The 20,416-nt window shown below is 44.5% G+C and overlaps 3 protein-coding genes across 3 annotated transcripts; all 3 read right to left on the bottom strand.

Annotated features, from left to right (window-relative positions):
• Positions 1 to 3,909: 3,909 nt before the first annotated feature.
• eif2b2 (eukaryotic translation initiation factor 2B, subunit 2 beta) lies at positions 3,910 to 7,094 on the bottom strand. Its single transcript, XM_080513595.1, has 8 exons — positions 6,869 to 7,094; positions 6,189 to 6,309; positions 5,451 to 5,602; positions 4,740 to 4,903; positions 4,555 to 4,650; positions 4,337 to 4,474; positions 4,179 to 4,245; positions 3,910 to 4,097 (listed from the first exon to the last, which is right to left on the bottom strand). The coding sequence occupies exons 1-8, from the start codon at positions 7,038 to 7,040 to the stop codon at positions 3,940 to 3,942; spliced, it is 1,068 nt and encodes a 355-aa protein (XP_080369721.1). The 5' UTR covers positions 7,041 to 7,094; the 3' UTR covers positions 3,910 to 3,939.
• Positions 7,095 to 7,729: 635 nt separating this feature from the next.
• On the bottom strand, positions 7,730 to 13,311 carry tmed10 (transmembrane p24 trafficking protein 10). Its single transcript, XM_080513667.1, has 5 exons — positions 13,099 to 13,311; positions 11,706 to 11,826; positions 11,277 to 11,350; positions 9,956 to 10,082; positions 7,730 to 9,189 (listed from the first exon to the last, which is right to left on the bottom strand). Exons 1-5 carry the CDS (start codon positions 13,273 to 13,275, stop codon positions 9,068 to 9,070), a joined length of 621 nt encoding a protein of 206 aa, XP_080369793.1. The 5' UTR covers positions 13,276 to 13,311; the 3' UTR covers positions 7,730 to 9,067.
• A 3,962-nt stretch (positions 13,312 to 17,273) lies between these two features.
• Positions 17,274 to 19,728, bottom strand: LOC308142921 (protein c-Fos-like). The gene is made up of 4 exons (XM_080513536.1): positions 19,444 to 19,728; positions 18,838 to 19,053; positions 18,601 to 18,708; positions 17,274 to 18,483 (listed from the first exon to the last, which is right to left on the bottom strand). The coding sequence occupies exons 1-4, from the start codon at positions 19,576 to 19,578 to the stop codon at positions 17,794 to 17,796; spliced, it is 1,149 nt and encodes a 382-aa protein (XP_080369662.1). The 5' UTR covers positions 19,579 to 19,728; the 3' UTR covers positions 17,274 to 17,793.
• Between the last annotated feature and the right edge of the window lie 688 nt (positions 19,729 to 20,416).

Genomic DNA, 20,416 nt, shown 5'->3' with positions numbered 1-20,416 from the left:
AGTCAGTTTCGGTGTAGAAACACAAGCAGACGGACACATTTAAATCAGAATGGTTGCATTTAGTAAACAAAGAGCTTAATGTTTGATACAACCAACTTGTTGTATGCAACACTCTGTGTACTTCTTCAAATATTTGCATTGTTTCTTATGTGGGCATTCTGGATACGTTTCATGGGCCCTTTAAGAACACAATAAACCAGATTATTATGCGAATATACATGCTATGCGTTCAGTGTTTACCTCTATTAACATAATATCTCATGTAACTGTTACTATCCCCTGTTACTGTAACTGAGCATGCTCACTGAAAGTTTTGTGTTTACACAGAAACGTTTCAAAAAACCCTGTGGTTTTCATGTTGGGCCACTAGTTTTGGTATTGAAACCACATACACACTGGGAGTCGTGACACTCAGGAAAACATTGTTGTTATTGTTCAGCTACTTCTGCATGTGCACAAAATCTATTTACTATGGCCTAGTAGTAATGTTGTGTTTTTCTGTCATTTTTATTCTTCCCATGCTTATATTGGTCACCGTTAAGCCTCGCACATACTGACATTGAATAAGACTTGTCTCATTTGTATTCTGTCTTATTTGGTAGTAAAAAAAAATTCATAAGTTAGTTCTATTCTATTCTACTCTTTTCTTTTCTTTTCTATTCTATTCTATTCTATTCTATTCTATTCTATTCTATAATCACAAACTTTTTTTTTTTCCAAAATGTTGTACATATGTTCACATGTTTATGTCATTTGGTTCGTTCTGGGTCGTTATTTGACATTTTGGTGAAGCTTTAAAGTTTACCAAGAGTGTTTTTCGAGGAAATGAGGCCAAAGTTTGCTTTGCGGGTGATAATTGAAGAATTGAAAGTCTCGAGGTCTTCAGACTGACAGCTGGATGATGTGGTGTCCTGAGCAGTGACTGTGGGTCAGTGGAGGGTGAACACATTGCTGCTGTTGCTGCTGCTGCTGCTGCTGCTGCGACCCTTTCCCCCTGCACTTCACGAAAAGTAGGTCAGAGAACAATGCGCTCTCTCTGCTGGACCACAGCGGGGTGCCAAAACCCTCCACATGACCCCCTCTGACCCTCAGCCCAAGCCGACACACACATCAATACCTCCACTCAGTGTTACATTTGGCAACCTGAAGAAAATCAACAACAGCAAAATACTAAACATACTAAATAAAACAACCAAAAACATCCTGTTGAATATTCACAGGTTGAAACGCACACCATTGGATTAGGTGGCGTCTGACACCTCGTGGCGAGATGCTGCCATTACAAGTATCAATGACTGAAGCTGGTAAACAAAATGACTGTTTTCACTTAAACTTGGGATCAAACTAAAAAGAAATAAAGTCGATAGTAAATTCACACCATCTGTAAAGCAATTTAAATTAAGTTCAAATAAGATTGAGTGTGACCATTATGACGCTTGAAGAATATATATCAAGACTCATCAGATACATCAGATTGACTAAACGATGACAATTTTTCGCATTTTATTGCCTATAGATCCCAACAACAAGGACTATGGTCCCATTTTATAATGAGATTTACATTGGTGAGGCTTGCAAGTCACAAAACATCACACACTTGGCATTGTGGGGAAAGATCGTTATTGGGGGCCAAATACACTGAGGTCATTCTCATCCTCCTCTACTTTGTAAACCTCTGGTCTACTTTGTAAAACAAATAAGATGCTTCACTTTGAAATACATTAAAAAGGTGTAAACACTAATTGTTTGTACATGTCTGTGATCCGGGTCGTCTTCTGACATTAATTCAGATGATAAGGGGACCATGGATATTGATGAAGAAAGGCCTTTAAAGCAGTTTATCACAGGAAAGAGTGAGTCAGTGGGTCTGAAGGCCTCAACCTTCTCCTCAAAAACAAGTCCTTCATGTTCCTAACGGAGACAAAGCAGTTCCTACACATCCGTATCTGGATTCAATGTTTTTTTGTCTGCTTGAGCTCCCCTCATGAAGGTCATCTCCTCACAATTGAGATAAGGACTTCCTCTAAGACAGGGTATCAAACATTGGGTCAAAAAAAAGCTTACAAAAACCTTCAGGCAAGCCACCCTGAACCATAATAGATTCTAAAAATGTCAAAGAAAACATTGAGATTATTTAACAAGTTTCTCAGGAGTAGTAGCCACAACAAAATACTGAGACCCGAGTTGTCAGGGTGAGTTTGTAAAAGACATGTAGTTTTCCTTTGTTTTTTGACATTGTATGGATTTTTCACCAGAAGGTTTTTATTACAATTATTTTTATGTTGACATTGTTGTTATTCTAGGTAGTAATGGTTATATAGCTGTATTAATCACATACTCCATGCCGCAAAAAAGAAAAACTTTAAGGTTTAAATTTAAAGGTTATTATCGCTCTATTTTACCAGTCCCCTGGACTAAAATGTGTTTATCTAAAACCTCTGATCTAAGACATATAGCTAAACTTTTTTTCCTTAATAAACTGAACATTATCTTCGAGTCTAGTCCATTCCCTTTAGCCCCTCTCCATATATAATAGTTTGACAATTTGAACTGAAGCAACAGTTTCATTATGTCAACACCACTATTTGAACTTCTTTATGTACAAGAGGCAAGAAAATTGCGCTCTAATTCTAATTTGGAAGGTTTGTTTGGATTGGCAGTAGTAGTTTTCCTTTATCAAACATTGTAATTAACCTGTAAACTGAAAATAAACGAAAGTATAAATTGTGCACGAGCGGGGACACTGTAACTTTAAACAACGTAGCCCATTCCTTGAACGACTTTGCGTCATCACGTCACTTCTCTTTTATTCAAAAGCCCACAGAGCTCGATCGTTTCTCGCCGGGTGTGGTGGCGCGCGCCTGTAATCCAAGCTACCGGGAGGCTGAGGCTGGCGGAGCGTTTGAGCTCAGGAGCTCTGAGCTGCAGCGGACTATGTCGATCGGGTGTCCGCGCTAAGTTCGGTATCGATATGGTGCTCCTGGGGGAGCCCGGGACCACCAGGTCGTCTAAGGAGGGGTGCACCGGCCCAGGTCGGAAACGGAGCAGGTCAAAGCCCCCGTGCCGCTCAGTAGTGGGATCGCGCCTGTGAATAGACGCTGCAGTGCAGCCTGAGTAATACAGCGGGACCCAGTCTTTTTCTCACACTTCACAACCACGCGTTTTAGACACCAACATACAAACGTCACATTTTTCACCGCAGCTGCTCTAATCGCCGTTTGTTTTTCTCCTAATTAGCGTCAAACCCGCTCACGGAGCTGCTGTTACTTCCTTGTCCTACACCGCCTCCTCCTGGAGGACATGTGGAACTACAACTGTTTTTTTTTTTTAGTGCGCATTATCAGGGGTATAGTTTATGTTGCACGTTTCAATTCTATCTAAGAATCTTGTTGCAATCTTTATCCTCTATTGTCTAAATTATATTATATTCTGGTTGATATATTTGATCTCTACTCTATGTTGTGTCTTGTATGTACAGCAGAGTCGATAAGCTCACTTTAAGTTTAACGATTACACTGAATACCAAATTTATAACCATCACTTCCCCAAAGAGACTGACAATGGAGCACAGGAAGGTCCTTCACATCCAATCCATAATCTCCCTCTTTTTCACACACGCAACATGAAAAAAATATAATGCCCCTCCACTGGTTCTCACCTTAAAATGTAATTTAATCATAAACATTTGACACCCCTGCTATAGCTTTGCTTGAACCAACGTTCACAACCATAGGTGAGGGTGAGGGTGAGGATTCAAGATTTACTTGAATAAGTGAATATTTTCAGTCTTCAGCAGTCAATCCTAAAGAATTTAAAGCCCTTTTTTTAAATTTCAGATTACTTTCTCCGTCTCTGATCTCAGGACGGCTAAGGACTTCCATGAAGAAAGACGCCGCATTAACCCTTTCATATAGTTTATTTTTTGGCGAAGTTGCGTCATTAGAGTTCGTGGTCCTCTGGGTGGTAAAGTTCACTCATCAGGCGGTAGATGTACGAAGGCGCGTGGCCGCCGATGTTGGAGATGAACAGAGTGATGAGCTCCGGCGGGACGTAGTCGAACACGGGACAGTGAACGTTCACCTTGGACAGGATCTCCCCTGAAACACAAGGAAGAGAATAAAGACGGGTCTAGAGTCTGAAAAAGACGTGAAGATTGTGAGTGTTGCTGGAAACGTTACCTTCGGTGAAGGGGAGCACCTCATGGGGGGAAACAAACTTGTGAAAGGTGTCTTCTTCATTAGGAAACTAACGATTATAAAGAAGGGAGAAAAAAAACAGTTTTTACCATCACCCGTTAAGCCAAACATTCTAAATCGGACGGAGCAGAGTGTCTCACCTGTGGGGAGAGCTTGAACATGGGGGCGCAAACGATCAGCGGCGTAGAGTGGTGTTTGGCGGCGAGGGCGAGCGTGTGCGTCCCGTTGACGGCCCTCAGCCCGCCGTTCGCCAGAACCGTCTGGGTCCCAATGATGACCTGCCATTGAAATGGTGGAGTTTCAAGCTACGCCGCCCCCCCCCCCCAACGGGTGTGTCGGGGATGTAGCGGCGGCTCACCTTATTGACGCGAGACATGACGGCAAAGATGGCCGCGTCGGCAATCACGGTCGTTTCGATGCCCGCTTTGGATAAACTGGTGGCCATTTCATGTCCCTGGTGGGACGGTAAAAACAAATAACACAGGATAAGTCACATTTGCCGCGGTTTGCTCTTCCTGGAAGGGTCTGCGGTGTTGCGGCGACCTGGCAGAAGGGGGCGCACTCCGCCACGATGACGTGGAACTTGCGCTTGCGCGCGGCGTCTTTGAGGAACGCCTCCACCGTGCGGGAGCGGCCGATGGTCATGATGACCTCGTTGGAGTGGATGTGCTCCAGGGCCTGCATGGCGATGTTGTCTGTTGTTCCCTCTGGGAAAGGAGAGCGAGGCGACAAGCTTTTACTCGATCTTTTAAACGATCTTTTTCTTCCTCAGCCTTCTCTCCCAAAATAATTTCTGTCCACACCTCACTATACGCTTCAGGGCATGTAGTACACATGCCAGGCCTCTGGGGGCGCTGTGACTCACCAAACACACCAAAAAACGCAAAAGACAAAGCACATAGAATTTTCGAAGTACATTCCTGCTCATAAACATAGATATATTTGTAGTTCTATAGCTCTATGGCCGCACTCTTCCGGCTGCTTGCTTCATGTAGCTTGTAGTCCCTGATTGTTGTGGTTATTTGATGACATCACGGACCTCGTCATCTTTTTTCCCCCACAGATGATCGTCTTCGCCGTCCAGGCTCAGGCGTTCTTAATAATTGTTATATCTTACTTACTTGAATACATTTTTATGTCTTTCTTAATCACTTTGTTTTATAGTATTTCCTAGATTTCCTTCTGAAACCCTGAATTGCGCCGCTGCTGTAGAAAATAAACGTGCCTCGCCGATCGTGAGTGTCTCCAGCTCACCCAGCTCGGTCAGCAGCTCATTGATGGCCTCGATGACGTTGGCTTTGAGAGCAGCGAAGTGCTGCCTGAAGTTCTCCTCGCCGAGTCCCCTGGACGTCAGCAGCTTGTGGAGGGACTCCTGCTGGTCGGCCTCTTCGCTGCTGCCTCGAGACCTGCAGAGAAGAAGAAGACCAAACCGTCACACACAACCTCACAAGTTCCTTTCTGGGACGAACGCTGAGCAAGGGAATCAAGTGAAATGGAGTTTCATTAGAGGAAAAACCCCTCACATAATGACTTTGGTCAATATGGGGGTCAAACTTGTTCTGATTAATGATTTCATTCATCAGTGCCTTTAAGAACAGACAAGGACGATTAATATATTGAAGTACTGTTTAAAAACAACAAGTAAGATCCAAAGAAACATTTAAAAAAAACATTTTGTGATTTGCAGCAGAAAAACTGTTCTGAAAAAGCATGAATACACTTGTTTAAAAGTGAACTATAGAGGAGGTCAGTGACGTATAGTCTATACGTCACTGACCTCCTCTATACCTCACTGACCTCCTCTATACCTCACTGACCTCCTCTATACGGTATAGAGGTCAGTGAGGTATAAGGAATTTAAAGCTTTCATTTCAACGCACAACAACAGTGATCACCAACTGTTTCACCATATTTAATGAAAAACAAGCCGTGATTCAGCATCTACTTGCAATAAATCCAGTTGACAGACACGAGGCCACGTGTCTTCCTCACCTGGCGTACTCCTCCCTGATGATCTTCAGCACGCGTCGGATCATGTTGCCCACCGTGGTCTCGGAGGGCTGAGCAGCCGTCATCCTCCTCCCCTCCTTGCGGATTATTTCCATCAGATCACCTAAGGTGCAGAGAGGGAGGGACAATGAGAGACGAGCGAAATATGAAACTTGATCCACTATAGCAGTGCTTCTCAAATGGTGGGGCGAGCCCCCCTGGGGGGGGCGTGGTGGGGTGTCAGGGGGGGCATGAGGCAGGCGCAACTTTCAGTATTAGTGTCTTTATTCATGCTTGAACGATAAAAAAAGGGCCTCCAGCTCATTTTATTAATTTATTTTGATAATCAGGCGATTGTATGCAGAATACTGGTGCCAGCAACTCATACAGTGGTTTATACAGATAAATAAATAAATATTATCAAGTTCTCAATGGTAGTACAATTCGGGGGGGGGGCTGAAACATTTTTTGTCCTCTAGGGGGGGCATGACAGAAAATAATTGAGAACCACTGCACTATAGTAAACCCAAATAACTCGTTTGGAATCATGGTCAACGTCCATACGATTGCATCATCACTCATGGGGGTGTGTGTCTCTCTCCTTCCTTTTCTTCATCCACCCCCTGTCATCTCATCTACGATACCACCAGTAAACCTTGTCAGTGGTGAAGTGACAGCGTTACCTGCGCTGCCCCACCGGGCCTGGGCGGTGATCCTCCGGAGCAGCGCCGTCGTCTCCCGGGCCGTCTCCGCCGAGCCCCGCAGAGGCCCCGTCCCGCTGCCTCCGCGCTTCAGGTCGGACAGAAACGCTTCGAGACGCTCCGTCAGGTCTGTTTCTTTGTACGGGCCCGGCATGGTGGAGTCCAACTCGCCGTGCCGTCAAGTTTATACAACAAACTCGCTTCGCTATTTCCACGGCGGAAGTGCTTCAGGAGCACTTCCGGGTGAGCGTGACTGTTCTGTTGTCTGATTGGTGGGGAGCCGCAGTGGACGCTGCGCGAGAAACCGATTATTATTATTATTATTTTTATTCTACAAATTTCATTAACTTTTGTATCTTACATAAAGGGAGGGGGGGGGGATTCTCTTTTTTTTTTTTTTTTTAACCAAATCGTAATTTCTCTTCTCCCTATTCACTTTTAATTCATACTTTTGTTAAAAAAAAAAGTTAAATGACTGAAATAAATTACATGTGACTCAAGTGGGAGTTTTCCTGGACTCATTTGCCAGGCATTGTGACTCACATACAAATTTATGGAAATCATCAAGACTTTGGTAGATGATGTGGATGACTTGATATATTTCAGGCTAACTTGCCTTCATCATATCGTTTTATTCTATTTATTTATCTGTCCACAGCATGAACTTTGAACTGTGTTTAATGCTCATCATGCAGGGTTCGAATGACAAAGAGTCTTAAATATTAAAATTTGTTATATTTGTTATCTTTGTTAATGCGTTTGTATTTAAGGAAATGCTTTTGAAAGCAGGATTCAAAGGAAGGTTAGGATTGTCCACCAGATACAAATGTGCACAAAGACCAATATAAATCCATCCAATATTTTATTGAATAAAAGCCCAACACAAATTTACAAAATTTTTCCGTCAACATAAAAATCATTGACAGCGCACGAGGCGCACGTTCATTTGTTAAAAATGTTTCAATGACAGATGTCTCAATTATTCCCCGTCGGAAAGAATATCTGCAAACACCCACCTTCTTGTGAAACCCAAGCCTCACACACTTTAAATGATGAGCACATTGGATGAATCTCCAAGTACTGTGAGTTGGAAATTGTCAGAAAAAAAAAAAAGAAAGGAAGAATCGTTTAATTTACCAGTGTAAAGAGAGAGAGAGAGAGAGCAAACAATAGAAAAAGAAACCTTAGAAAATGGACAGCTTTCTCAAAAACTTTGTCCGCAAATATACAAAATGCATCATATGTATTGTATAAGGTGGCTGTTTCATTCATACCATACATAAGTTACAAATTCCTTCTTGAGAACAAGGTTTTTGGTTCCTGGCTACTTTTGAATTTTGACAATGGTGTTCCAAAAAACAAAAACTCCCAACGTGCAAGAGCTCATAGACGTGACCTAAGAATATTACACCGACAGCTTACACCCCCCCCCCCGAAAAAAAAAATATACCAGTAAAGCAACTAAGTGGCAATTACAATAATGAAAACAAACTAAAGAAACGCTTAAACTTAGCTACCATACATGAATGCAAATCAAGGTGACAAAACACAGATGTCCGGTGGTCGCCAATTGTCTCGTCAACGTAACAAACCAATTTGAAGAGCCTCACTTGCTAAAAACAAAATAGGGGGGGGGGGGGGGGGGGGGGGGGGGCGCCAAGGGTCCAGTTCACTTGGCGTGGCAAAGAACGTATAGATTATCAACAGAAGGGCAAAGGACATTCATTCATGGCACTTCCATTCGAACTGAGCTCAAAAAATCAAACGTCGCTGTTCGACTAGTCGAAGGTACAAGGATCTTATTCGGGAAGCGGTGCGGACAAGACATGTGAACCGTGAAGACGGACGGGCACGCGACCCCCCCCCCCCCCCACGCGTCCCAACACTTCTCCCTACACAGCTTTCCGTGTTTCAAACAACTAAATAAGCAAGTTAATCTTTCTTTTTTTTTCTTCTTCTTTTTAATTCTCCCCAGAGGACAACCTTGATACTCTCTCACTCAAGTCTGGAAAATTTCATTTTGCCCCCTCGACCCCACTTCGTCTTGTTGTTGTTGTTGTTGTTGTTGTTGTCGTTTGCTGAAGCTAGTCCAAGGAAGGGTGGATGTTGGGATGTGTTGGCTGACCGGCGGGCAGCGTCCCTCGGAGGTAAGGAGCCGGGCGGAGGACGAGGAAGTCACGTTTACTCAATCAGCTTCTTTGCCTTGAAGAAGCGGCGCAGGTAGAAGACCTGCCATGTGGCCAGGCCGATGAGGCAGCACATGGAGAAGATGCTGAAGTACAACACACGCGTGTTTGTCGACTCTGCAGGGGGAGGGGGGTACAAACCACAGAGGGGTGGTTACGCACGTCCAGCAGGTGAGTGCAAATACTAACCTTGAGCTACCTGCCGATTCCGAGTGCTGATAAAAGTATTTATTGGCTGCCATGAAGCCCAATTCATATTCTGAAACTCAAACTTTAATTATATGTAACGTCTCTGGTGTGTGAGCCCCTGAAACGGTTTAGCGTGGAGCTCGGAGGACAATCCTCCTGGAGACACTGAGCATTAAACTAAAACATGCAGCAAACAGACGGGCTTAGACGGATTTTTCTTCTTTTTTTTTTTTTTTAAACCTTGGACAAGACATACGTTTGTGATGCCCGTGGATTAGGATTTATTGGTGCTGAATTAAAATGTATTGATCCTGCCTGTTTGCCGTGATGCAGGACGACTCAGGATGGATTTAAGACTCAACGACCAATAGGAACAACACATAAAGTCACATGACCGCTGTAGCCTGACAAGGGAGAACTCATGCAGAAATACTACGACAAGAAATGTGCAACATTCCTCTGCTCTGTTTGTGGCAACCTGGTGGAGGACGATGTCTGTCCTGTCCTGTCCTGTCCTGCACAATCTGCTGTTTGCAAGCTTTCTTCATGAAGGACACAGTTCTAACTCTGCTGGTCCAAATGTCTCTGGCGATTAAGTTGCTGGTGTTGTACGAACTGTCTTTCACCTCCTCCAGATATTTTGTTTGTATGTAGTTCAAGATGCTGATTTTTGCATTAGGCTCTGTTGCCTTACCATTGGTGTCCCGCATCTCCTCTTCCCTCTTCTTCATATACGCAAAATCGTTCACGATGGACTCCGACAGGTCTTCCAGTCGCCTCAGCTCCACCTCAAGAGGCTTCAGCTTCTCCACCTTGGCAATCTGGAAAGAACAAAATGGAAGAAGACGAGACAGGGGGCATTAAATGTTTGGGAAGAAGGCGCTGTTCCACGCTTCATCCAGCAGGGGGCACTTTTGAGACGCTTTGAATGAGCTGAACATGAACATGTTTGCTGCTCACCCAGTGAGAACAAAGCCATTTGGGCTCCTGTGAGAAAGCAACAGCTGCACCTGAACAGACGGTGGGTCTTTACCCATAAAGACGCCAATATGGTTGATTTTGTGATGAAACACAAGATTAATCAACTCGCGGACAAATGCGCTGCCAGCAAGTGTGACGACGGTACTAATCACTCGTTTTACGCTGATTTGCTCTCATGTTTAAGAGCTATTTCCGTGTCTATTTACCACGACCTCGTATCAGCCACTGTGATGAAAGTTGTAGTTTGTATAACGTTCTGGTTAGAACGACTCCACACTACGGCGCCCGTCTGCCAAGGACACGTTGCGCAACAGGCAGGACAGACTGTCCCGCACTTTTAGCAAGTGTCACTACACCTCCTCTCACGTAGGGAGAATACAATACACCCTCAGCTGGGAGAGGGATGCCTGGCTGAGCTCTCCCCGAAACACCCGCCAACACGCTTCCCGTGGCAGAACAGCGCGTGGCGTTTGTGTTGTGGACGTGGAGGCGGGGTGATTCTCGGCTCCGCGAGACTCCTCCGCTTCGCATAAAGTGCTGCCCGAGGCAGCGACAGTCGGCGCCAACACAGTAACGTGGTGATGCACAATGATTTGCATCCATGTAGTAGTTTAAAAAAAAATAAAAAATCGGTGAGGCGAATGACGCAGGTTTTGACGTTTCCAATGCTGAGACATCCCGAGCGTTTTTGACAAAAGCCGCTATTAGAATAATTAGACGTGGCACAAAAGCAACCCACTGTCAAGACCTGACGTACAACTTGGCTACAAACCTTTCGCAGAGCTATTATCTCGTTTCTTGAAACTGAGCGCCGAGAACTACGAGGCAACCCAAATGAAGAAATGCAGTATTTGCAAACGCAGAAGATTGCAAATTCGCACCGAGACGATCTCAATGACAATAAACTCAAAATCTGAGTGGAATGAATGAGAGCAAGAACTAAAAAGAAAAACCTCCAGCACAAGTGTCGCCCTCCATCCTCTGATTTACTCCAGAGGAATGTCCCCAACTCCGCCTGTGTCAGAAATCCTTACCTCTTCATAGTTTTTGGCCTCGACTCCGTGTTTCATATCCAGATTGACCAGCTGGTCGGGCACCCGTCCAGTTCCTGAACCAAGTCGGACAATACTTCACATTAGGCATAAATAACCCAAGACACTCGCGACACTGGATAAATTATCGCTGCGATGAAACTTTTTCTGCCGTTACAGTTTGTTCTTTTAGATCCATATTCATAGTCATACTTTTGAGCAAATGAAAAGCATATTGCATCTTGAAATGTAGAATCATACTACTAAGTGTGTGTGTGTGTGTGTGTGTGTGTGTGTGTGTGTGTGTGTGTGTGTGTGTGTGTGTGTGTGTGTGTGTGTGTGTGTGTGTGTGTGTGTGTGTGTGTGTGTGTGTGTGTGTGTGTGTGTGTGTGTGTGTGTGTGTGTGTGTGTAGGGGTGGGGGGTCCGCTTACCCATTGGTGATTTGCTTTCGAAGCAAACCTCAAACATGTCGTAGTCCTCTGTGGTGAACGCAAACTTTCCTTTCGTTGCATCTTCCTTGGAGTAAAGAGTGTGACTGGAGGAGTCTGTGATCTGGAACGTCAAAAACAACACGCTTATTGGACATACTTGCGGGGGGGGGGGGAACAAGCGTTTCATATCTTCAAGAAGGAAACATAAAATATCCAAACGGAGTGAAGGATCAATGTTTGAAGTAATCATAGTAAAAAACGCAAAAGGAGCGACAAACTGTTAATTATCATCTCGGCTGCCTCGTGTACAGAAGTGATTTGTAAGGATAATTTCATTCCACAAGTCAACCCTGGCCTCTGTTTAGAAAGTTTAAACATAAACCAAATTCCATGTATAAATGTTGTATATACATGCATATTTAAGTATAAATCCATTAATACACCAGAAATTCACTCTGACCCAATGTAAACCCCCAAAGACTTCCATTTACCACTTTGTCAAATCTCTAAATATCTATGAATAAATCCCCTAAACTGCTTTGGCCCTTTTAAAGGCAAAATGATCTAATAATTCCCTGCCTAAATCGGATCTCATGGATTCTTAGTCGATATTTTATGCGATTTATGAGACTGTTTTTATTAATTTGTTAATTTTCTACTCTCATGAATATGTATTGATGGGCCTCCTTCCTGTGCTGCACAGTTTGGTTTCACTTTGCAATGCTGTAGTAGTTTCACATGTTGGTCAAATATTTATTTAATTTAATTTTGGCACAAGAGCTCGAAAGCATAATTAAACAGCTGACAGCTGCTGCAATTAAGAACACACAACTATCAACTGTTAGACATGGAAACAATGTAGAACCACTAATGCAAAATCATTTAAGTAAAACTGCAACACGAAAGGCCATGATTTGATGCAATGCAAAACATTTCATGTAAATATAATAACCGTGCACTGAAGCTGACATGCCAGAAGCTAACGTGCTAATGGGGCTAACTGAATGGACGGCAAGTCTGACGTGTAACAGCAGCCGAGCCGAGACGCCCACAGCATCACCGACACGTCAAATGACACCAAATTTTTACATGAACACGCAGACAAAACGGTAAAAGAGCAGGCTATAGATGGAGCCGAAGTAATTCTGGGTCAATAAATCCCCCCCGACGTGAGCATTGGACTTAGCTGGCCGGCTAACGAAACCAGGAAGAGGGCTTCATCCGGGCCTTGGTTAGCTGCGATGCTAACAACACAAGTTACAGCAGACACGCCTCGGCGGCAGGTTTCATCGTGTTTCACACAGGCTGAGATTGAGGTTTGTGTCCGTTGAATCACTTCGACCGACCGGAGAGCAGCGGGTTCGTCGAGGTTTAGCCGCCGGTCCGAGCTCACCTTCAGGTTGGTTTTGGTGTTCGCCTGCTCGCTGATTTCATACTCCCCCGTCACCAGCACGTCTTTGTGGATCTCTTCCCGCAAACACTTTCTGGTGTTGACCGGTAAAAAGAAAGAGATGGAGAATACCGATTCAAACAGAACCGGTAGCAGAAGCAGCGCAGCGAGTCGAGCCATGGCTACTATCGACCGACCAACCGAGCAGCAGCGCCGTGCCAGCCAACCAGCTTAAGACGCGAGGTCCAGCTCACACTGCCGGCTGCAGACAGCTCAGCAGCACCGCCACCGGCCTGGAGGGTGAACTGCATGAGCAATGGAACACAAATATCTCTCAAGACATATAATATAATATAATATAATATAATATAATATAATATAATATAATATAATATATCCATGGAGACTTCAGGAAGCACAGATCTGACCTGGCCCTACTCTAGATCAATGTTTCCTAACCCTTTTCTTGATGGGTTTACACTGTTTGAAGTATTTTGTGATGTGATGCAGACTTGACAAATTTGCCAGATTAGTGAGAATACAGTAAGTGTGAGGAAGCATGTGCAAATATACTCGTTCAATGAACACAGTAAACACGTGTTTTTTCTCGTTTTTCATGAAACACATATCAATTCAGATCTGGTGTGACGAATCATTGACCATTTTTAGATATGTCGTCAGTTCCATTGAGATTATTGATCTAATGTCCAAAACTACCTTTAATGTCACTGATTACATAATATGTGATCGGTATATCCAGATTAAAAAAAAACAACATATCATCCACAGTTTTGGCTGGGGCATTTTGAAAAATCCCAAAAGCTATTATTTTTTTCTGTCAGCAGCTCAGGGATTACCCAATTATATGTGACAGAGCTGTCCAGTTTCCAGGGAAACATCCTTGTTACTGATCCCATGAGACGAGATGAGGACACACGGCTGAGAGGGGAGTCTGGCGTGTTCGGTGAACAGTAATTATTGGATCGAGAAATCCCTCCCGTATTGTAGCTGAGTGCGTCAAATAACCTCTCAGAATAGCACACCACCCACCCATCTGCGCTGCCAGACCTTTAAAACTGTGAAACTCTGAAAACTTTACGTTCTTACCACTGGAATAATCAACATTTCAGAATGTTGGAATATCACACCTGGATGGTTGATTACATTTTCTTCGTACTTTACAGTCAAAAATCAATGTAAAGTACAATTTGTGGTGACATTCAGAGTGAAATGAAATGGAGGAGTAAGATGCAGCTTTTTAAGTGGTCACTGATCTTCTACTGTCTGTCTAATGTTTAACCACCTCCTGGGAAAAGGATGACAGCATGACCTTATGTGTAATTTTTTTTAATTGAGTTTACAGCCTACGGATACTTGCAGTGTAAACAGATGACCGAATTAAAGATAACCACCATACGGACTTAGTTCAGTTCGATTTCTCATAGAACAGCAGTGAAAGAGCGTGTCAGAGACGGATCAACGTAATGCGGCGGTGAAATGCATTTCGTCTATATACCGAGTGAACCGCAAGATTGAAGTATCCCAAGCTTCTTAAAGCTCCCATATCCCCTCTGTCAACACAATTAAAAGTATCATGAGTAGGGACTTGTGCGCAAAAAAAATGGAGCCGGGCCAATATCGGCGCTTGTTGTCGAGGCATGTGGGCGTCTGTTTCATCATCATCTGTGCACACAATTTACAACGAGGCAGGGATCTCTCCCTCTCTGTCTGCCTCCCCGCTATTCTCATGCACTCATCATTTTCTCCTTCCCTTTTCTCTCTCCCTCTCTCTCTCTCCCACTCTCTCTCTCTCTCTCTCTCTCTGTCAGGCGTACGCTGCCTGCTTCCTCCCCTGGGTTGCAGCACCGACGCAGGTTGTCGTCACAGTGGTCTAATTTTACTGCTGTTGATGCTGATGTTAAAAGAAGCAATAGGCACCTGGCTATTTCTGCCTTTACCCCATCTCCCGCGGTCTGGCGAAGAGGTATTAATAGGCCGAGTTGTTAGGTGCCGCATGGCTGCACATATTAGCTTCATTTGAGGAGGGGGGGGGGGGGGGGGGGGAAGAAAAAGGTTCCCATACTCAGAATTAAAGTGTTATGCAACAGTACCTGAGCAAAAAGAAGAACACTGGTTCGAGATTGTGCTCTTCAAGAATGATCCGACGAAATAGCCTTTGCTACTCAATATGTCAATCTTTCCATATCAACCTTTGACTGGGTGGAGAGGTCTGGGAGGAGAGCGCTCCTATCTCATGGCGTGTTGCACAAAAAGGGTGTGACCAGACGTCAGAGTTAGTTAGTTATTGCAGGGTGGTAGTCTTCCACTGAACGAGAGCGTTTCCTGTGTAAAAATCCATTAAGCAACCAAGCAGCCGGTGATCCAGTCATGGTGAAATATTGATAAAAGGCCAATTGAGCAAGAGAGGTGAGGAGATTCTGTGAATAATGCAGGAGGAGGGCGGCGGGTTGATTGCACCCTGTGGGGCTATTCGAGGTTTGTAAAGTGGAAAGTTTTCTTTACAAAAGCGAACAATGAAGGACGGGTTGAGTTCGAATAAACCCAACAAAAAAATAAACCCGGAACATATCCATACAATCACCCAATTTAATCAAAAAAGATGATTTCCTGGACAATTTGACAACTAGATTTTTTGACATGTGACCTTTTCACTTATCTCCAGTAATACATAGAGCATCCATACCAAAGGTGTCGAATACATTTTACTTCAGGGGGCCACCAGGAATTTTGTCTATTATCGTGTTGCAGAGCTTCTAAGGCCGGTGTAATAATACCGAATCTTCTACATCAACCTCGGGGTTGTGATTATCAGAAATACACATGCAACATCCAGCTGATGGTGACAGGATGAACGATAAGTAAGTAAAAACTTGTACACTGACCCCTGAATATAAGAAGGCGCTCATACTCTCCAAGGAGAAGCTGCAGCTGTGGTATTGATACAGATTTAGCTGGGATTATGGTGACATTTACTGGTGAGGTAAAGCACCGAGAGGCAGCAGCAACCTCATCGTGGATGAAGTGGATATAGAAAGTAATGCCTATGTGACAACTGGAAGGCACAGAAAAGAGCTTGGGCCATGATTTTAGTTGAATTGTTTGATTTTTCAGTAGTTTTAAACATCCATCCATCATCTATATTAGGGGTGTTTAATCCAGAGGCCTACAACCCAGGACTGGTAAAATAGTGCCACAATAACCTTTAAATTGACACTTTAAAGTTATCGTTTGTTGTAGCAGAGTCCACATATATGATCTCAACATAAAGCCAGTTGAGAAAATACAGTGAAATGTTCGAAAATGTTCTCCTTTACTTGTTGCATTATGGTCGGAGCCTCTCGCGGGGCGCTTTTGAGCCACGTGCCATATGTTTGACATCACTCACCGAGATCATTAAGGATTTGTGAGTTGTGGAAGACTAGTTAGAAGTCAATGCTTTCTCCTCTGTGTGCGGCCATGTTTATCATTTCCGGAGGATTCGTCTCGTGGTCTTGCAATTCTAAACTCACAGATGCGTGCTGTGAGGAAAAATACAACAACAAAAAAAATGGGTGGAATCTGAACAAGTTAAACCTGATTTTAAAGTCGTGACTGAAACGGACCCACTGACGATTCCCTTGCATAACTCCACTGTCGCAGCTACCAGACACTCTGTAAACAGTATCCCTTCGTAAATAGGTTTGTCTTATATCTAAATAATAAATAGAGCAGAGAGAAAAAAAAACAAAACACGGGATGAAGACCCACTGCTTTAGCGGAAAACGAAAAAGTGTGTGATCGTGCAGCGCGTCTGTTTGCTGCGGGCAAGCAGAAACAGCAGCGAGCTCCTCGTCGCCTTCCAAATATGGGCACGGAAGTGAAACGTCATCGCGTAAGGTTTGCAGTCAAAAAAAAAAAAAAATGGAAAGAACGCACTGACGTAGGAGCCCTGACGTATCGTTAACCTTGGCAACAGACGGAACAATAAATAGAGCTCGAGAAGGTGCAGGGAAAAACACCGCTATGCCTTATTTTGCAGGATAAATTTAGACTTTTTTTTTTTAATTCTCTCTTGAAGATTGGACCATATTGTGGTTAAAAAAAACCCCAAAAAACAACACCTATGAATATGTGTGGATATGCTAAGAGGGGAGGCAGGAACCAGAACAGACAGGTGGCTGAATTTAAATATCACTATCTTTTATTTACATATCATATAAGCAGCATACGTCTTTTTAAAAAAAATAAATTGAACTCTCATAAATTAAAACCACTATTGTTTTCACAGAAAACTTCATACTGGACCACTTAGACCATGGTTAAGACAAAAGCACATCAGTTTTTAAGAGTTTCACAGACGATTCACAATAACTCTCACATTCCATTAACCAGAAAAGAAACGAGATAAATAAGGACTATTGCTCTGAACACATATTAATATACAACTGGTCTTGTCATCTAGCACCATGAAATCTTAAAGGAACTCATAATACGACTAAGGTGGTATTAATTGAAACATGCTTTTTAACTTGCTACATCGGTGTAATAGGCAAGTATATATAAAAGGCAAATGAAACCATAAATAAGTTGCGTCTTGGTACAAGTCCTTTCCATAGCCCTGTGATCTGCGCATCTTTCTTGAAGAAAATGAGCGTAATAAGGAAGATTTATAGTCTTTGTTTTTGTTTTTGGAAGTGTTCAGAGGGCGAGCAGTGTCGGCGAGCTCAGAGAATCGGACGACTGGTCGTTGCTGCTGCTTTCTCTCCTGTGCGCGACGCCGCACGTGGGAAAGGTGTCGGCCTCTGGGAAGGTGAAGACGAACGACGACGTGAAGGTCGTGCAGACCGGGGTGCAGGTCACCACCGGCGTGCACAGCGGCTCGATGTCGCTGGTGCCGGCGGCGCCGTGAAGGGGTTCCCAGTCCTGGCTGGCGTAGAGGGAGCTGGACAGGTCCACCTCGGGCACCGAGCGCGCCGTCTCCATCACCGACTCCATCACCGACTCCATCGCCGTCTTTGCCAGCAGGTCCAGCGACTCCTCCAGGACGGAGGCCTCCAGGTCGCACATCTTGACCGCGCTGCCGGAGACGGTGGCGGTGGCGAGGATGGGGGCGGCCATGGAGAAGATGGAATTGGAGGCCGAGGTGAAGGCCGGCGGGATGGAGGTGACCGCGGACGTCTCCCGGACGGCGGTCGGCGCCGAGGAGGTGGAGAGGCAGGGGTGGGCAGGGGAGATTGAGACCACGGTGAAGTCCTCGTCCAGCTCGGACGGGATCTTGCAGATGGGCTGGTGGGCGGCCAGGATGAACTCCAGCCTTTCCTTCTCCTTCAGCAGATTGGCAATATCATTCTGCAGGCCGGACTTCTCATCCTCCAGCTGATCAGTTTCCTGACAAGAGAAAGAGAGAGAGATGCATTAGTTGAACTGTTGGGTATAACACCGCTATTAGCCCTGGCGGTAAATGCACTCGATGAGTGATATTAAAAACTCTGCTGGGATACTTACAGCTTGGAGAGTGTCTGTAAGCTCGCGCCTCCTGTTGCGGCATTTAGCGGCCGCCTGCTTGTTTCTCTCCCTGCGGATTCGCTTCTTCTCTTCCTCCTCAGGATTAATCTGGAACCAAAAAAAGATTGAGAAGAGGTGAGAAAAAGTATAGGACTCCAGCTCCATCATCCATTATCAAATGGATAGTCACAACTTCTTACAATAACCCCTTGTGCGACATGATCAAATGATGATTACCTGATCCATCCTGCCTCTCTTTGTGGCCCGGGATGACCTCATGGACGGTCTGGAGTAGGCGGCGTCGAGGTTGGAGCTGTATGGGGGGTGGGCTCTGTGAGAGGGGGCCACCGAGGAGATCAGGGGCTGCACCATCCACTGGAGGTCCGGGCTTTTGGAGATGGCCGTGACTGTCGGGATGAAGGAGGCACTTACTGCTGTCAGGTCGGTAAAATCCTGGAGGAGAACAGAACGAGAAGCAGAGACGGTCAGGACGTGCTGGAGCACTTTGAGGGAGGAGGGCTTGCAGCCTCGCAAGATCTTTATGAATGAAGCAGGGAGCCTATAAAAAGCTGGACGAGGTTTAAAAATATCCTTCTGATGTCAACTGTGACGTTACACTCCGTCTCTGTGGAGTTTCCAGGTGGATGAATGAAGCTCGCCTTGCACTGCGTGCAGCTCAGGTCAAGCATGGACTATTTCTTTATCTCATTTCATCCTGTATTTAGGATTTATATATAATTTAGTGAATGCTCTGCGTCATCTCGACAAAGTTCTTCTATGCATGTATAAGAGAGCTGCTAATCTGATGTAATAAAAAGGTTTTAATAAGTGAACAGGACATACCTGAGATTGGGGGGATCCCATACTGGAGTAAGAATCCGCCGGGGATGGATAATAGCCGAGGTTGTCAGCGGGAGGAGAGGCTGTGCTGCAGCGGGAGGAAGAGTCGCACTCCGCGTTGAAAGTAGTGAACATCATGGCTTCCCGAAAATACAAGTAGGAAGGTCCACACGCACACAAAATAAAAAGGCCTTCTGAGAAGAAATGGAAACTTCAGTACGAGGAAATCCCTTTCAATGGTTTCTGCAAGAAAAGCCTGTCCCAGTTTCTGCTCCGTGTCGTTACTGATCTGCGACTGAAAGTTAGAACTGCCAACTCTGAGAAGTGGGAAGTCTTTTATAGACCCGGATGACGTGGAAAAGAAAAAAAAGGGGGGAGGGCCTCGGAGGACAAATACTCAAAAACACACCCCTAACAACGCCAAGTCACTCTCGAATACGGACTTTTCTTCATTTTGACACAGCGAAAGGTGAACTCGCGACGCACGTTCACACTATTTAACGGCAAAGCGTCACATTTTTTGAAACGTTTAATACTAAACTCACCCTCCGTGAATGGAATATTCCAGAGCGGCATCCCCGAGACGTAATTATCCAAATATGGTGTATCCTGTAAGGGGGCGGGGCCTTGCTGGGAAACTGAGATTGGCCGACAGTGACATGACGTTATGTGAAACAACAAACAAACCAGGCTGCTGGGAGCTGAGGCGGTGGGAGAATGGTCACAGAAAGTGCGTCCCACACGCCAAAGTTACTCTTTCAAACTGTTCTGGGGACTCAACATGAGCACGAGCTAGTCAAACATCCACATTGACATAACTTCTATGTATTCTGTGCATGTGGAGCAACACTACCAATATATTCTATTCTATTCTGTTCTATTCTATTCTATTCTATTCTATTCTATTCTATTCTATTCTATTCTATTCTATTCTATTCTATTCTGTTCTGTTCTGTTCTGTTCTGTTCTGTTCTGT

The sequence above is a fragment of the Blennius ocellaris genome, assembly GCF_963422515.1.
Source record: "Blennius ocellaris genome assembly, chromosome: 18".
Taxonomy (NCBI): domain Eukaryota; kingdom Metazoa; phylum Chordata; class Actinopteri; order Blenniiformes; family Blenniidae; genus Blennius; species Blennius ocellaris.
The sequence above is the reverse complement of the archived record's forward strand: the minus strand, read 5'-3'. Positions and strand labels throughout refer to the sequence as shown.

Coding starts and splice junctions, on each gene's coding strand:
- tmed10 (XM_080513667.1), bottom strand. CDS start 13,275: ATGGCTCGACTCGCTGCGCTGCTTCTGCTACCGGTTCTGTTTGAATCG. Junction 11,827..13,098: donor ACACCAAAACCAACCTGAAG/GTGAGCTCGGAC, acceptor TTGACGTTCCAG/ATCACAGACTCCTCCAGTCA. Junction 11,351..11,705: donor CGAAAGCAAATCACCAATGG/GTAAGCGGACCC, acceptor GACTTGGTTCAG/GAACTGGACGGGTGCCCGAC.
- eif2b2 (XM_080513595.1), bottom strand. CDS start 7,040: ATGCCGGGCCCGTACAAAGAAACAGACCTGACGGAGCGTCTCGAAGCG. Junction 4,904..5,450: donor TGAGCTGCTGACCGAGCTGG/GTGAGCTGGAGA, acceptor CTCCTTTCCCAG/AGGGAACAACAGACAACATC. Junction 4,475..4,554: donor TCATGTCTCGCGTCAATAAG/GTGAGCCGCCGC, acceptor TTTCAATGGCAG/GTCATCATTGGGACCCAGAC.
- LOC308142921 (XM_080513536.1), bottom strand. CDS start 19,578: ATGATGTTCACTACTTTCAACGCGGAGTGCGACTCTTCCTCCCGCTGC. Junction 18,709..18,837: donor AGAGAGGCAGGATGGATCAG/GTAATCATCATT, acceptor TTTTGGTTCCAG/ATTAATCCTGAGGAGGAAGA. Junction 18,484..18,600: donor TTACAGACACTCTCCAAGCT/GTAAGTATCCCA, acceptor TTCTCTTGTCAG/GAAACTGATCAGCTGGAGGA.